This window comes from Microtus pennsylvanicus, chromosome 5 (genome assembly GCF_037038515.1).
Source record: "Microtus pennsylvanicus isolate mMicPen1 chromosome 5, mMicPen1.hap1, whole genome shotgun sequence".
Classification (NCBI taxonomy): Eukaryota; Metazoa; Chordata; class Mammalia; order Rodentia; family Cricetidae; genus Microtus; species Microtus pennsylvanicus.
In genome coordinates, this window is record NC_134583.1 from 19,529,780 (window position 1) to 19,547,007 (window position 17,228).

General features: G+C 38.5%; 1 protein-coding gene across 1 annotated transcript in view; it reads left to right on the forward strand.

The window, feature by feature from the left end:
• The window catches only part of Nkain3 (sodium/potassium transporting ATPase interacting 3), a 622,827-nt gene that overhangs the window by 309,231 nt on the left and 296,368 nt on the right, over positions 1 to 17,228 (forward strand). Inside the window, exon 3 of the mRNA XM_075974635.1 lies at positions 8,155 to 8,235. Within this exon, the coding sequence (XP_075830750.1) occupies positions 8,155 to 8,235 (81 nt within the window). The remainder of the gene's footprint in view (positions 1 to 8,154; positions 8,236 to 17,228) is intronic.

A 17,228-nucleotide genomic window follows, 5' to 3' on the forward strand; every position in this document is an offset into this window, starting at 1 on the left:
AGTGTTTAGTATATTCTCATATTTTTGTTTCCTGATTGTTAAAATTGAATGTATCTCACTTGTCAAGACTTGACACTTTAAACACATGTCCATCTTGCAAGGTATGCCATGCATGGTCAACCGATTCTATTGTAGAGAACTTGAAGTGCACACAGTAGTCTACACTGATGGCATTCACAGTATTTGCTTGTCTTTTCCTATAAAAATAAAACAGAAATACAGGCTACTTGTATAGGAGACTTATGGGAAGTAATGTGTTATAATAATGTATGTTGTTATAAATAGGAGTAAATCCTATAAGATGGCCATCAGGCCTGTAAATATGAAATATTTTGTAGGATTTTAGTAGTGAGGAGTAGTTGATGTCTAATCCTAAGCAATTCCTGTTCTTCTTTTGGCGATCATTTGGGCTACCATATGATGATTAGAATGAGATGCCCTAGAAATGGAATATGGCTAAGTTCCCTTAAAGTCTTCATAATATTAGGTTATTATTGAACTTTAAATAGAAGTAGTCTCAAGTGACTTTATCTTTTTGCTATTGTTATTCTTCTAAGGCTTCAATTACCAGATTGTTACAAAGTCAAAAGTATGTATAGAATGAGGCTGTGTTGTAGACATTGTCTAATTCTGGTGATTTGTATCCTCTAAATGTTAGTATGATGCTTTTTCCCACAGCATGTGCTTGGTTGAAGTTTCTTCTGTCTTTCCTCTATACATGGAGTTTCCTGCATCCTCCAGCCTTTGTCTTTCCCTAGGATTTGTTTGTGCTTTCCTAAACTGTTAACTAAATCTGTCATAAACTCCTTAGAAGGATAAGATCAAGAATCTCCTTGCTACCTCACAACTACTCCCCTCTTCTCTTCTTTCCCCTTTTCTTTCCTCTTCCTTCCTTCTTTCTACCCTTCTCTCCTATCTTCTTTCATTCTTTTATTTATTCAGCCATTCATTCAAAATGTCTGCCATTTACTTTCAGCTAAAAGTCTGACTTCATCTTATATGTGAAGCATAATAACACAGTCTTGGCTTCCCTTCCTCTCATGGTCCAGAAGCTGTCTTTAGTTTCAGATATTCTGTTATGTCTGGATCATGAGCATCATGGTCTTGATTTTTTTTTCTTCCTGAAATTCAGAATGGAGTTATCATTAGTTTCCAGATTTAGGTCTCCTCCTGCTGCCACTAAAAAGTTGTTGAGTCACTTCTGTGGTTTATAACAGCCATTTTTTTATCTTTTTAAAAAAGCACTATAATTAATTTCAGATTACTAGCTGTAGGGTCAAAGAAAATTATCCATCAAAATAAATAAATAAGCAAACAAACTTAGAAGCAGTTGACTTGTGTGTCATTAAACAAAGGAAAATTAGCACCGTTTCAGTAGTGCAGTGATCTTCCTCAGCAGTAACCTGCACTCTGCAGGAAGGAACCTTTCTAAACAGACATCTTCTGCTTGTGATTTTTTACCTGTGGCAAAATACACTGACAAAAGAACTTTAGGGGATGGTGAGTTTATTTGAGCTCATGATTCCATGTTACAATCCATTATTGCTGGAAAGTCAAGCTGACAAGAACCAGAAGTAGTAATATCTGTTGTCTAGAGGTGGGAACATTCAGTTACGACAGACATAGGCTCATCCCACTTTTTTTCTTTTTATACAGTCTAGTATTAAATACCGGCAGGGGGCCAGCCACTTTTAGACTGAGTCTTTTCACATCAATTTCTATAATTGAGACAGCCACCAACAGACATGGCTTTTGGCTAGGCTAATGTAGACAATCCTCCACTGAAACTCTATTCCCAGTTGATTCTATATTATGCCAAGTTGACAATTTAAAACTTGCTATCACCAGCAATTTGTAGTCATATTGGGATTTGGGTTCCATCACAGCCAGTGTGATTGTTGGGGAAAGAAAGCAGAATTAGTTCCAAGGTCAGCACATACACCGAGGACATTTAAGGTTTGGGATCTGGTAAGGAAACTTCATGAAGCCAATAAGAGGGTAGAACCAGTACACATCTGGTTCTCCTGTTCCAGATTGGTTTTTCTGACCAAGTCCCTTAACTACCTAATGAGCCCCTCCTCGACTATAAATTAGTGATACTAAAACAGATCTCCCAGGGTTCTGGGAAAAACTAAGTGAAATGAAGCATTTGTCATGGGGGTCTTGCTTTCCCATCAATTTCTTGTTTCTTTCTTCCTCTTCCTGAGATTCTTGGAAAACTGTAAATAAAATGGAAAAAACATGGCACAGCACATTAAAAAAGACAATGGTAAGAACAAAATTATGAAGTTCTTATCTTGTAGGGGTTTGTCTTTAAAGATTTTCCTTACATGAAAGTTAGAAGGGAGGAAGAAAGCAAAAGCAAAGAAGCAGAAAGAGAAGTAATGCCAGTAATTTCCAAGGGAACCTTGTGAGCTGACGTGGTGTAAGAATGAGAAGATGGAAACGTGTGCACAGACACTCCATTGCCCTCAGTGTTCTCAAAGGTTCTGCCTAACAAATAAGATTTGCATGTGAACAAAGTATTAATCATGCTCATGACATAGAAACAAAGGAGCAGAGCCATTATTCATTAAACTGTATAGAAAGATATGTGCCCAAGGAAATGCTGAGCTGGGCCACAAATACCAGGCAGAGGGGCAGAGGCTGGAGAGGTGGGCAGGAGCCGTGCGCACTTGAGCTAAGATGCCCAATCACTGGCTATTCCAAGTCTCTACCCCTGGCTTAAATATCTGCCCGGCCACTGCCCAGCTGCTCTCATTCCACGTTCACCGCATTTCACCTCTGGAACCCCGGGAACCTACTCCCCCAACCTCCTTCCTTTGGTGGGGAACTCCTGGAAAGATGGAGTGCTTTTATATGTCTAGTATATTTCTTTTCTCGCCACCTAGCCTCACTGGAGCACAATATTTTCTGTGTGTTTAAAGAATGAATGACAGCTACAGCTTTGAACTTGTAGGTGTTCTGGTGATTCCAGCCCAGCAATCCTCTCAATTCCTTCTTGCCTCAGGATTCGCACAGCAGGTCTAAGGATTCGCAGAGAAGGTCTCAGTGCCCAGGGGCTTCTGCAGAGAGCCTGCCTCTTCCAGTCCCTCATCAGACATCTCAGAACACACTGTGGTCCTTCAATTTTTATCATATTCCATAGTTGTACCACAGTGACAGTTTAACATTTAGATTGCAAGAGGTTTTATCTCCAAGTCGCATCTGCAATTCTTTGTGTCTCCTTCCTTTCATGCGCCAATTACACTTAATCCACTTCAAACTAACAAATGCTTTAAAGCACCAGGTACGTGCCAAGTGCTTACTCAGAAACTAATAAAATATGGTGTCTGCTGCTGCAAGAGTTTAATGGAGCTCAATGTATAGCAACACGGGTTAAGTTACTGCCATTTCTCACAACAGATGGGGGTTGCTGTACTTGACCTCAAAGAATTAATCACCCTTATAAAAACGGTTTAGCTAAATGACTATGCAGAAGAAGCTCTCCGGCATCTATCATCATATACAGCATGAATTTAAATTGGAGAAAATTGTTTCTTTGCTTTTCTGTGAATGTTGCCCTCCTCTCAATTACCTCTGGTGAGTTCTATGGGCCACATGCTCTTTTGCCTCCTCAGGGGCACATTTTGAATCTTCCCTTAGCTCAACTGTCCCTTAGTAAAAGCTTGTCCTATATTATTTACCTAGTCAGGACCAAGTGCCTAGTCCTGGCAATTAGCACAGATTCTGGTCACTTCCTGATTTCCCCTACATAATGAGCACAGCCTCTGTTTTTCACACTGTATCAGCATGTGCAGAACTGTTGCACCCCACCCCTACTGCCGTATTCTACCTCAGTCTTGATGTTTGATGAAGAAATAGTAAACGAATTTAAGGTTTTTAGATGAAGTGACTTTATTCCATATGTTCCTGTCTGTGAAGCACTGGAACATTGATTTGATTTTATAATTGTCATATTTACCTCTTTTATACAACCCAATTCATAGATTGGTTTTAGTAGTCAGAATATGCGTGGCAGGATTGATCTGGCCTAGCCTAGACTGATTCTTGATACATGATTAACTGTAACTATTAATTATTTTATTTTTCCTTCACTCTGCCTTCCTTACTAATAAGGTACCAGGATGGTAGGTTTCCCTTTTTTTCTCAGAAAAAAAATGCTAATTGCCAGGAGAGAGCAGAAGAATGGAGAAGCAAAGTGCTTATCCCATTTGTTTCATGGCATATTGTGAGCAAATGTTGCTTTAGTAAAAATCACTCATTTTAAAGACTAATGCTCAGTGGTGGAGATGCAGACTGGAAAACTTATAAAGTGTTTATTTCAATTACCAAATGCTAACATATCCTCATCAGATGAGGAAATGTTTAGGAAATCACACAAACCCATGCACTCATTGTCTGTGGGAATAGGACTTAAAATATGTATACTCAGTTTAAGGAAACAAAGGGGGGGGAGATTATGCAGTTAATTTTAACATGAAGAAGCCAAGTCATTTATACTTCTATCTAACCCACATACATATACAAGTCTGTTGCCATGCTCTATACTAACCGAAAGGTATTTGCCAAAAATAGGTCATACTGCTCTATAAATATCATAACAACTGAATTGTTAATTAAAATAACCCACTTCCGTGACAAGGCAAAATAGATAGTCAGTCTCGAAGGTGACAACTTACTTTTTCTGACAGGGAAAATGCCCATCCATGGATTGGTCTCACTAAGGTTAACATTTGCATGTCTGTGATCCATGCAGTCTCTTATATTGAAGTGTGTCATTTATAATTCCATGCAAACCAAAATTCACTAATGCAGTCATCACTTTCAACCAGCAGCATAGATGGAACTTTCCATCCCCCCAACAAAAACCTGTCATGTTCCTACCACATGTGACATATCAACTACAAATTATAAAACATTGTTAGAGAATTTACATAAATGAATGAAATTTTATTAAAATGGCCATTTGATTCATTTGTCATCCAATGAGGTGAAAACTTTAGAGAAGGGTCAATTTATAGAGTCCTTTTGCTAAGATGGTTTGCAATAAAGACTAGCAAATTAAGCATGCTGATTCTGGAGCAGACTGCCAGGTTTCATAGGACAACACTGACACTCTATAGGGTATCAAAGGATGACCCATTCTTCAGGGGTTTAATACAAGAACTTGAATGATATGCCACTTGGAACTAGGAACACAGGAAGTGTCATAATGGCATTTGTTGCAGCCAAATGTGTAGAACTAGACAGTTACCACCGGTGTCTGTAAAAGGTCAGAATCAGAATCTATAATACAATTTACAGGAGATCCTCAGTTCCCTTCAGGAGCTGTTTGTGCTGGGATTTTTGAAAATGGTTTGTTTTATTTTACCTTAGTTACACTGTGGACATTCTCAATATTTAGGGATTTAGAACTGGGGTGTAATGATGAAGAATGATGGTTTTTCATGGGATGTGGTCCCATGATAGAGAGCTTGCCTAGAATCTTCAAGGGACTGCTTTAGTTCCCAGTATAGGAAAAACAACAACAACAAAACAAAAAAAAACCGTCTGTTGTGGATCAGTCTTGGCCTCAGCTGAAGCGTTTCCTTATCCATTTTCACTGATGTGTCCTCCCGACTTGATATTCAGCATTGCTGGCTACTCTGAGACACTTAATTAATTTGGAGTGTGCATCATCATGCTAGCTGCCCTCTGATTAGCAGAGCGTCTTTATTTCTGTAGTTGTGATGTATAGATTTATCCCAGTAAGGATGTAGATAAGCTCCTTTCAGTATCCATGGGGATAATGCATGGCTCAGAAAAATGTATTTGAATGCCTTTGGTAACAGCTATCACAACTTATCACTATGTATGTGACCTCTATAACATGATCTAATAATAAAATCACAGTGACGATGGAGCCCTAAATTATTTTATTATCTTTTTTTTCAAAAGGCAAAACACTCCCAGAAAAGAATAATGTTATGTCAAATATATTCACACAGTCTAGACATCTGCATGAGATCATTTGTAATCCCTTTAAAATCATCACTACAAATGCACTGTAACTTGAATCTTATAAACACTTTTAGTAAACATTTGATAAAATCATGGTGTTTAATGTAGTACCCAAAGTTCATATTTCTGTTATTTGACCCAGATAAGATAATATAAGGGAAATAAATTCAAAATGTTGTTTTAAGAACAGGCTGCAATGATTGAAATCATTCATAGAGAAGAATGATTTGACTTACATGCCTATTTCAAGAATTCATAGATTTTTCCAGTACACTAAGATGAGCTTGCAAACTATTGAATTTAACCAGTCAGCTGTGCTTACAACACACACAACCTCCAGTTATCTAGGACCCTGCATCTCCATGGAGGAGTCTAATCTCCACTATATGAAATCAGTTTGACTAATGCTCTTACTGATGTTGTTTCTGACCTTTCCCAGCAGGATGTGAATGAAAGGTATTTTTCATAATAGAAATCTGCTATTTATTTGCTCATTCTCTTAGTTATTAATTTCTGAGATTTTTAGAGACATTTTTATTCATTATTTTTTTATTCTACTCACATATATTACATCCTGCCCACATTCTCTCCTTTCCCGCCTCCCAGAGTCTCTCACTGTCTCCCCTCAGAAAATAGAAAGCCTCCCAGGGAAATCAACCATACATGCCATAATATGTTACAATAATGCCAGGCAGATAATATCATATTAAGGCAAGATGAGGTTAGCCAGTAGGGGGGAAAGGGTTCCAAATGCAGACAGGAGTCATAGACACCCCCATTCCCACTGTTAGGCATCCCACGAGAACATTAAGCTACTCAGGCAAAATATATATGCTGAGGACCTAGGCCACACCCCTACAGCTCCCTTATCTCTGTGAGCCCCCATGAGTTCCAGTCAGTTGATCCTATGGAACATATTCTCTTGATGTTCCTGACCCTTCTTGTTCCTCCAATCCTTCCTCCCCTCCTCCACGGGACTTCCCGAACTCTGCCTAATGTTTGGCTGTGAGACTCTGCACCTGCTCCCATCAGTGACTGGATGAAGTCGCTCTGGTCTCTTTGATGATGATAATACTAGACTACTGTTTCAGAACAGGCAGACCAAACTGTAGGTTGAAGGTTGTTTTGTGGCTGGGATGGTGTCCCAATCCCTCCACTTGAGGCCGTGTCTAGTTACAGAAGATGCCATATTCAGGTTTTGTGTCCCCTGTTACTAGGAGTCTTTGCTAAGGTTACTATCATAGATCCAGTGGGGTTTCCATTGCACAAAATGCCCCCCAATTCCAGTCATATCTCCCAGTATTTTCTCCTTCTGTCCCCTCCTTGATCCCTGCTGTTCTTAACCCCAACTGCCCCCCAGCACACCCCTCGAAATCTATTCTATTAATTCTTTCTGGGGAAATTCTTGCACCCCCTCTTAATCCCTCCTCTATTAATTCATTTATAAGTGGATATTACCTGTAAAGTAGAAGAGACTCACACTCAGGTCCATACGGGCTAAACAGCAAGGAGAGGTTAAAGATATTTCACATGGTTAAACGTTCACCATTTGATTACAGGAGCATGAGCTTTATTTTTAGTAAAATAACACAACAGAGAAGAGTTGGAAAACTTTACAACACATATCCATTCTCACAGTCTTCATGCAGAGATGTGGAGGTTCTCTTGTCTCTAAATCGCTAAAATTAGGCAATGTATGATGATGAACTGGAAATTTGTCTGTCTAATCTATCTGAAGAGTTAGATATACTGATGTAGATAGATAGCAGGTAAAGGTTATGGTAGTACCTAGATACATAGACAGGTATAGGCATACTGATGGCTCACAGAACACTGCACATTGTCTTCCTTTGAAAAGGTAATGCACAGAAAACAGAAATCACATGAGCACTCAGAGTTAAGTTGGACCTTTAAGATAGAAAAGAGTTTTAGAAGTCTAGGCTTCTAGACATACACTGAAAACAGTAGGAGTAACTGGACTTTCAAATTTTAAATCTTAGGGTACCTCATAAAAAGAGGGTTTTTTTTTTACTGTACCCTCTTTTCCCACAAAGGACATATTTACTGACATTTCTATTACTGATTTATTTCAAATATGTGGTTTTCATCTCTACTTCTTTTCTCTCTTTCTCTCAACTCTTTGCTATCCAGTATACAGTGTGGACTGCCCTCTGGGTCACCTGGAATGTGTTCATCATCTGCTTTTATTTGGAAGTAGGTGGCCTCTCTAAGGTGAGTTTACCATGCCTTTAAAATACACTATAAAACGGGACAGTTATGAATTAACTATGATATACATTTGTATTATTATAGTTAAGTAAAGAAATATAGATTAGTTAGCCATAGTACTAATCAAAAATAGTCCAAGTTGGCATGAGTCATGTGTCTGTAATCACAACACTTGGGAGGTTGAGATGTGAGGATAATTTCAAGGTTATACTTAGCTGCATAGTAAATGCAGAGTCAGCTATATGAGACCTTACCTTAAAAAAAAATACTGTCTATATTCTATTTGTGAGAAAATAAACTTGGAGAAATGCATGCTAATATAAAGGAATTTCAAATTTCTCTTTGTTATACCAAAGTTGAACTTAATCTTCTAGATAATTCTCTCGCCCATTGATTAATGCATGATATCACAATGGACATCAGTACTTAAATTAATGTAAAAGGGGCTTTGGGCATTCGTGCTTACTGTAGAGAGTGGTCAGAAAGAAAAACGGAAACTCTGTAGATCACAGCGGAGCCTCATTTACCAACATGTAAGCACATGTGTGTGGTGATTTCTGTCCTGAGGTTCCCATCACACAGAAGGTTCTTTCCTCTTAAGATGGTACAGATGTTATTTCTCACTCTTTACAGCTGTTATTTTTATCTGGATTCCTGAAAACATGTCTTTTGAGTGTTACTAAAATATAAATGTTTGTTAAATTTCTTATTATTATTCTTGAAAATACTGTTATTTGGCAGGGTTTTCACTGAAAAAAAGAAACGTTGCAGTATAATTCCGAGAGTTGTGTATGGAAGCTTATTATTGTGTGTGGAAGTTTTTAATTTTAGATATTTTATTGTTAAATAAATTTGAACCAATATTTCTGTTGGTTTCTGATGATCTGAAGTTGTACACAGCACATAGTCCTCTACCTGCATGTAGGGTCCCGATCTTAAAATTCTACGATGATAGCCACAGGTCCTATAACTCTTGAACTCTACTGAAGTACATAGCGAAAGAAGCATGTCAGATTTGAATATTATTGATGTAGATATTATTGTAGATATTATGAGGGGTTTCTAGTAGAGCATGCAGAAGTGGTTTGTTTACTTTTCCTATACTATGATGATTTCAAAATTGGATCTTGTCATCATTTGTCCCATCGGAGTGCTCAGAGGCCAGAAATGACATTTCTGCTACTGAGGTTCCCAAACAAGTTCTAGCAGAGTGGTTCTCAATCTGTGGGTTGTGACTCCCATGGGGATCTCATATCAGAAATGCTGCATATCAGATATTTACATTATGATTCATAACAGTAGCAAAATTACAGTTGTGAAGTAGCAATGCACTAATTTTATGGCTGGGGTCAGCACCACCCCAGGATCTATCTAAAGGGTCACAATGTTAGGAAGGTTGAGAACCATTGCACTCGCTGCTTCCTTGATGATTTTTATTGCTGATTGTTCATCATCACTAATTTATAGGATATAAAGTTTGACTCAGCTCTGCATCTAGGTAGTGAAGCCTGTAAATGCAGATAACTGGGCATTTTAAAATGCAAGTGTGACAAATAAAAGCATCATGAGTTAAAGTTAAACACAGTATTCAGCCCCTAATTTTCTACCTGGTGGCTTGAATTGTAACTTGAATTCATGGGTTTTATTCATTCCTCTGAGTGAAAATTGTCTTTTATTGTCTTCCTCATGAATTGATTTGGAATAAGCTAGCCTGAGGAATACTGCGTTCCAATAATTAGCATTTTCTTCAGGCTTCAACTTTCACATTTAGTGTGGGCTGTGAACCAATCACCCCCCCCCCCCCGAGCCTGTGGAAAACATCGTAATAGGGCCAGCTTTGTCAGTAATGGTGACAGTAAATGTTGGTTTACTGTATGGCACCATTTATGCTTATCATATGTGGTAACTACGTAAGCTTCAAAACAACGCTGTGGGACAATAAAGATAAATATCAGCAGGCATTTGTTCTGCACAAGTCTAGTAACCTATTGCTCCAGATTAGTTTATGGGCTGTTCTTTGTTACTGTTTTTCCAGCCTCAATGTGTATGTCAAAGGATTTTTCTTTTTTCTTTTGTTTTGGTCCCCTTTTATTGGACAGTAGATGTCAGGGTATGAGACAAGACTTGACGGGGATGGAATCTGTTTAGGAGGAATGGGAGCTGGGCAGATCCACATGTTTAGGACGTATGGGACCGGGGCAGATACACGTATTTAGGAGTGCCAAGAGACCTCCACTTACGCCTCTCTGTGGCTGCATTTGCATCAGTGCTCATGCTAAATTCCTTGTAAGAATAGCATCATTAGAAAAACATGTATGAAGCCAGAACCATGTTGAGTCAACAGTTTGATGAACTTGTCATCTTGGTTATTCATTTTTATCCCATTCAAAATCCATTAAACTGTCAACATGTATTTTTGGTTAAAAAAATGCTTGACTCCAAAAAGAACACTTTTCCTATTTTCTGTTGATCGTTTATTATAGCCTTTCTGGCTCTCCACAGTTTAATCTCAAATGGAGCCTCCAGGAAACTACTCTGATAGAGTAAAGTTAAGGACCCTTGACAAACAAACACCCCTGCCAAGCTTCCAGGTGGATTCTGTTTTCCAAGAACTCACACATCCATGTGCGATAGCTTATGTACTGAACTTATTGGAGAGAGTTCTCCATCTCCTGCTACTTCATAAAGCATTTCCTGTAATTAGCCACTTTAGTGGATTAACAGAAGCTACCCTGCACTGTGAGTTTCACCCAGACAGAGAAGGAAGCAAAGACAGAGGCTCAGATAACCAAGAGGCTACAGAATGGAGTTTAGAAACATTCAGAGGCCCAGTAGCAGTGGCAGTCTTTTCAGAAAGCTACTGCTAAACTGGAAAGAGGGCCCAGCTGTTGTTCATCTGCTTTACATGACTAAGGTGTGATGGGAGAGGATGTGATTGTCCCATCTGGAGCCACCATCTGCTGCTTTGCCAAGCAGACCAGGGTCTGGACTGGAGGTCTAACTGATTGCACAAAGCCAGGTCTTTTCAGAAAGGACTAGATGCAGTCTCAAGAGTCAGGGACAACTGAGGTCATCTCAGAGCTCAGCCTGATCATTTTTATTAATGGATAGTGCACACTCTCACGAATGATTTGAAACCCAGTTAAATTCTTACGAGGCCTTTGGTGGCAGCTTTAAGATGTTCCCTTTGCATTTATCTCATGTGCTACCTAGCCATGCAGCAAGTGTCTGCCCCTATAATCTTGCATACATTGATTATTCCCACATCTTCTAGCACTTGAAGGGGATGGGTAAATTGTTTTTGCAGATGACTGTATGTGGGTAACCAAAAGTGCCAAAATAATGTCATCTTCTTGAGTTGCAGCTCCCTTTTCTGCAAAACCAGGAAAACCAAAGCAACCATGTTACAGAATTGTTGGCAGAACTGAATGAGATAATACAAGTGCAGGGATTAGAAAGTTCTTTGGCATAGCATGAGGGCATATGTTTTTTAGCATGCAAGGGCTGCATAATGGAGATTTGTAGGACTCAGTGGTTTAGAGAAGTGTGAAGCAGTCCCTTCTGACAGGATCTCAGCTCTGCACATTAACTTCCTAACTGCAATGCTGTTCCTTAAATTCTTCCCTTCAGCATGTAAACAACTTCCTAATCTACATGAGCAAATAGGTTCTTTGTGTATCCTTGCTGCTCCTGTTAGAAATACTTCAAGCATCTTGGACAGCCTCTGTCTTTTTTAATGCCATTTTAAAAAGCTCAATAGGGACACAATTAATAACCTAATGCCACTTCTTTGGAATTTAAGTTCTCCTGAGGAATATATTCAGAACATAAATGCAAAAATCTCTCATTTTCTACAACATGCTTGTTTCACTTGAACCCAGACTAGTAATAGCAAAGGAATAAAGAAAGTACAGATACATCAGAAAATCTCTCTGTCCTCTCTGATCAAAACATATCTCTTAATCTCCACAGATGAACCAGAGGAAGGCTTTGCAATGCCTCTGAGCCTCTCCTTGGGAAAGCCTTGCCATTCCCATGAGACTGGGGATTTGAGGTCTTTGACATTTCTGTTCCTGTGATAACAAGTATTTGCTCAGGATCTCACTCATCCCTTGTAGTTCTCTTCCTCTAGAAATACTGAAAGTTGTAAGTTACAGTGAGAACTTGAGTTATATTTTTTCATTCTAAAAAAATTAGATAGCTATCTTAATAACATCTTTTTAAGTTTTTTGTTAATGGTAGAAACACTAGGCTAATATTTATTCTTATTGAGTTTTCTTGAAGTATCTGTAAAACCTGTATATTAGTGACCTTAGAGAATGTCAAATGCATCACATTTTCATAGAATTCTGAATGTGTATTACTTTATATGAACATCAATTTGTCATAAGAAGAAGTCAGTTCTACGAAAATTTATCCAATCTTAATTATGAACTTTGACCAAAAGCCTTCTTAAACACTGCAAGAGGAGGACTGAGCTAACTCATCGCGGCCTTCATACAGGTACTATTTTTTGCCTTTGCTATTTTGTTCATAACTCCAGAGTAGATATTATCATCTTCATTTTAAAGATAAGGAGCCTCAAAGAGGAGAAGCTGCCTTGCTCAAGGCATGTGGGCAATAATGGAATGTCAGGCCTGATGACTCCCATCACACCACATTGCATCCCCCCCCCACTTGCCAAAAATAACCCAAACATTTGTTTTCTCTGTCCTGTTCCACCCACATTTTCTGCTTGTAGGTATTTTAGTTCTTAAAGAAACGTAAGCCATTTATTTCTCAAAGGCAATAATAGCACTCCGTGTGTCTCATTTTACATAAACTGACAAGGCTGCTCGTGAGAGTCCTCTGTGGAATCTTCATGTACACAGTCCCAGCTAGCAGCCTGGGAGCCCCAGTGAAGTCATTCTTTTCAAGGCGTATTGTCATCAGGAGATCTGTCTGTGTAATTACTTAGTAAATTATTTTTCTTGGTCAATATTTGTTTCCCTTCAAGGTCAAATCCTTCCAGCAATCTTGTCTTTTGGGCAGGGACAACGAATCAAGACAATCAGACAATGAAGTCTGATCTCTACACACAAAGCATTGCATGGCAAACGACTCGCAGTCTGTTTTAGTGCTTTACAGTTTCTGAGATTTATTTATTTCCTTTGGCCTAATAGACTTCTTTTTCTGATGACAGTTTCAAGGTAAATCAAGACTGTACAGTGTATTTCCTTTTCTACTTACAAATACACAACTTACAGATTTTATTATAACTCAGTTTTACCTTTTCTTTTAATGAGCTATTCCTATCTCAATATTTGCTGAAAGGATCTTAAAATGTCATATTCATAAAGGGTTAGAGGTTGGATGCTAAATATCTTGTTCAAAAACAATGTATGTGGCAAATAACTCAGAATAAAATCCTAGACTCTTAGCAAAACAGTTTATTTACTGTTTCTTGACAAAAGTGGGGTATGCAGGACAACAGACATTGTACGAATGCTCATTCTCTATGATAACAAAGCACTTTGGTTCTGAATTAATATATTAGTGCACACGAACCATGCCCCTCTAAAAGAACATTTTTCATCATTAATCTTCATCAGGGGTTGTTAGTGTGTCTGTCCAGCTATTAAAGAAAAATATGACAGGATGTTCTCAGACAATAAATCTGAGTTATAAAGATGTTCATTTCTATCTCTGGCAAAGCAAAAATTGTTCTTTTAAAGTAGAAAGCAACATAAAAGAAGCTATGTGTACCTTATTCCAAAGATTTTTAAACCACACCCTTTCCTTTGGTGTGGGAGCTAGTGCCTGGAATGCCTAAAGACAAAGTCCCAGCACCTGTGTTCATTGAGGGGCTGATTCTTCCTGGAGCTTTTCTTCAGTAAAGCAAGACTGAACATAGTCTTGTAATTTTTTTTTTAAGACAGAGTTTCTCTGTGAAGCAGAAAGTAATCCTGGCTGTCCTGGAACTCACTCTGTAGGCCAGGATGGCCTCATATTCACAGAAATCCACCTGTTTCTGCCTCCCAAGTGCTGAGATTAAAGGTGTCTGCCGCCACCACCCAGCTGTCATCTTGTACTTTTATAAACTTTATCAAATACCAACATTATTGTGATCTTTACACTAAAAGATCAACTTAATGCTGTTTGTATTACAAGAACGTGCAGAAACCACAAACTACCGCATGATTACAGCAATCCCAAGTAATATCAGGAGATGTAAATTAGAATTTTATGTGATAATCTCATATGTTTCTGTTGAAGTTCAAATATGTCTTTATTAATAGCTGGTGGTCATGTTTTATGATTAGAGACACTACATTGAAAAGGCCTATGTACTTATCCTCCTGATTCAACTCCCATATAGGATTATAGATATGTGGCATCACAACTCTGAAAATTTACCTAGAATTGCTGAAGCTCTGCTCTTTGTATTTTATTGTTTCTTGTTTTTTATTTTTACTAAAAATATAACTGAGATAAAACTTTAGAGAATGATATGTATGTATCATGACTTTTGTTTAAAAATCATGTTATAATCATGAAATGGTTTTTGTTTTGCTGATTAAATAAGTGATCAAATCCTGTCTCAAATCTCCATCCCATTCTTTAATAAATTGGGTAATAAAATGACTAACAGTGAGGTACATGAAAAATTAGCATCTTTGCAACAAGAGATTTAAATCTGTTCTTTCACATCGTCTTCAAGCATTCACCCAAGCCAACCTCTTGAGACTTTTTCAGAGGTTAAATCTGAACCTGGGTGGATAAAGATTCACCTAGGAAATGAGTGAAGCACAACTCTGACTGTGTCTGCAGTGACATGTCGAGATTCCATTAGGTCATCATGGCTTTCATAGAATGATGACTTAATCCATGCATTGATTCAAATGTTTATAGCATCTGAAAGACTGATGGATCTATGGTAAGTGGAATCTGCTTAGAAGAATAGACCACTGAGGCATGGTCTTGGCTGCTTTATGTACCTATACACCTTTCCTGCCATAGTTCTGCTCATATTTGCTTTCCTGTTTTGTTTTGTTTTGTTTGCTTTGTTATTGTTTGATTTTGAGACAACATCTCATGTAGACCAGGCCCTGAACTCCTGATCCTCCTGTGTGTTGGAATTATAGATAAGGGTCACAATACCCTGCTCCTATTATGATATTATTCTCCTTCTATAGACTTGTTGGTCACCATGTGGATCTTTTCTCTTGGCCTTTCCATCAGAATGGGTCAACACCTCTGAAACCGTGAGACAAAAATAAAACATCTTCCCTTTAGTTGTTAATATCAAGAGTTTTGTTCTCAGTGATGCACAAAGAACTAATGCATATAGACATATTTCCCTCACCCTTCCCACTTTTCACCTTGAAAAAGAAATTGGGAAGTAGTCGGTATTTTACAAAGCCAGTTTTAAATTGATACTAGGAGTTTCAAGAGATCCTTATTTCAGGCAGTTATGGCTCTGTCCCACCCATGAAGTGACCTGCCTTGATGTACATCTAAATTTGATAAAATATCTGACCATATTCAATAAGCAGCTATTTGAAAATCTGCAATTATTTCGGTAAAAAAAAACCCTATTACATAACCCTAGGCCACACTGATGTAGACCTCAGATGATGAATTCTGTATACGCATTATGATCTGGATATTTGGGTACTGCCGAGAGCTCACTTTTGCAGCTTGTATTCAAAGGCTTTGCTGCCTTTGAAAGGCAATTTAAGGATGCTAGTGTAGAGTTTGTGATGCAGTCAATTGAACATGAGATTGCTTTGGAAGAACAACGTGTAAAACAAACACAACACATGTAATTGCCATTAAGATTAGGGATTTTCTTATGCTGGTAATTAGTTTGTTTAGAGAGCACAATCTCTTTGCTGTTAAGCATCAATTAAGAGTAAATCATGGCAATGATTTTCAGGTGACATTTTCTGTGGTTACATTGCAAAGAAAAAATCTTATAAACATATTTAGATACATTTACTAACTTCCCTAAGCACAAATGACAGTGCATACTACTGGCAGACTTATAAGATAAAATTATACATCTAGTCTTCTGCTGAATGAAGTGTGTAGAATGACCCTGTACTTGAGAGGGGAACCCATGTTGACAATCACTCAACAACACCCCTCCTAGGAATGTTGCAGATACAGATCACAAATCATTTCAAGGCTTTTATCATTTTTTTCCTCTATGGCCTGATGAGATAAAATCATAGATAATAATAATCTCTACTAAATTGGTTTTTTACAGCAAATCTATGAGCAGGTGTTGTGACACCATGAAAAATTATTGGTCTGAGACTTGAGACTAAATTGGACCAGTGTCATGAACACAGATGCCTCTGAAAGTACCTGGGCACCTGATTGGCTAATTGTCTGATTACAGCCGCCACTGAGGGTCCAATATTTCCCAACATGCTGTTCTAGCACAAGAACTGTGGATCCCTGGTTGAGGAAGGATAAGTGTATGAATGTAAGAAGAGCAGAATGATGAGGGAACCAAACGTATATATTGGGAAGAGTGTGATAAACGACTTAGCAGAGAAGTGTAGTGTCAAATATGAGAATGGAACAGGAAGATGGGTTTCTTGCTATTGACTTGTTGACTCAAAGTGGTGTTAGCATAAGGACAACCCATAAGTCGTTGAAATGATCCTAACACGCGCCAGTGTCTACCTACAAGAGGGACAATATGGTGTGCCAGCTATATCATGGACATACCCAGGGAAGGGGTGAGTGTTGATTGCCTTGGCGGATTACTTAGTCTAGGGTTAGTAACCCGCCTGGCAGTTCAGTTATTCCAGGGTCACGGAGAGGCACTATCTGGAAGATAAATGGGCTAAGAAAGAGGAAGGAGGCTAAGCGGGGTTCTTGTCAAAGCCTCAGTTTATTAGAGATGGGGTACAGCTTATATAGGGTAAAGAGTTGGGGGATGGGCACAGGGGCCTGGGCTCTTGCCATGTGGTTCACATTGGTCACAGAGGCTACCTTCAGTC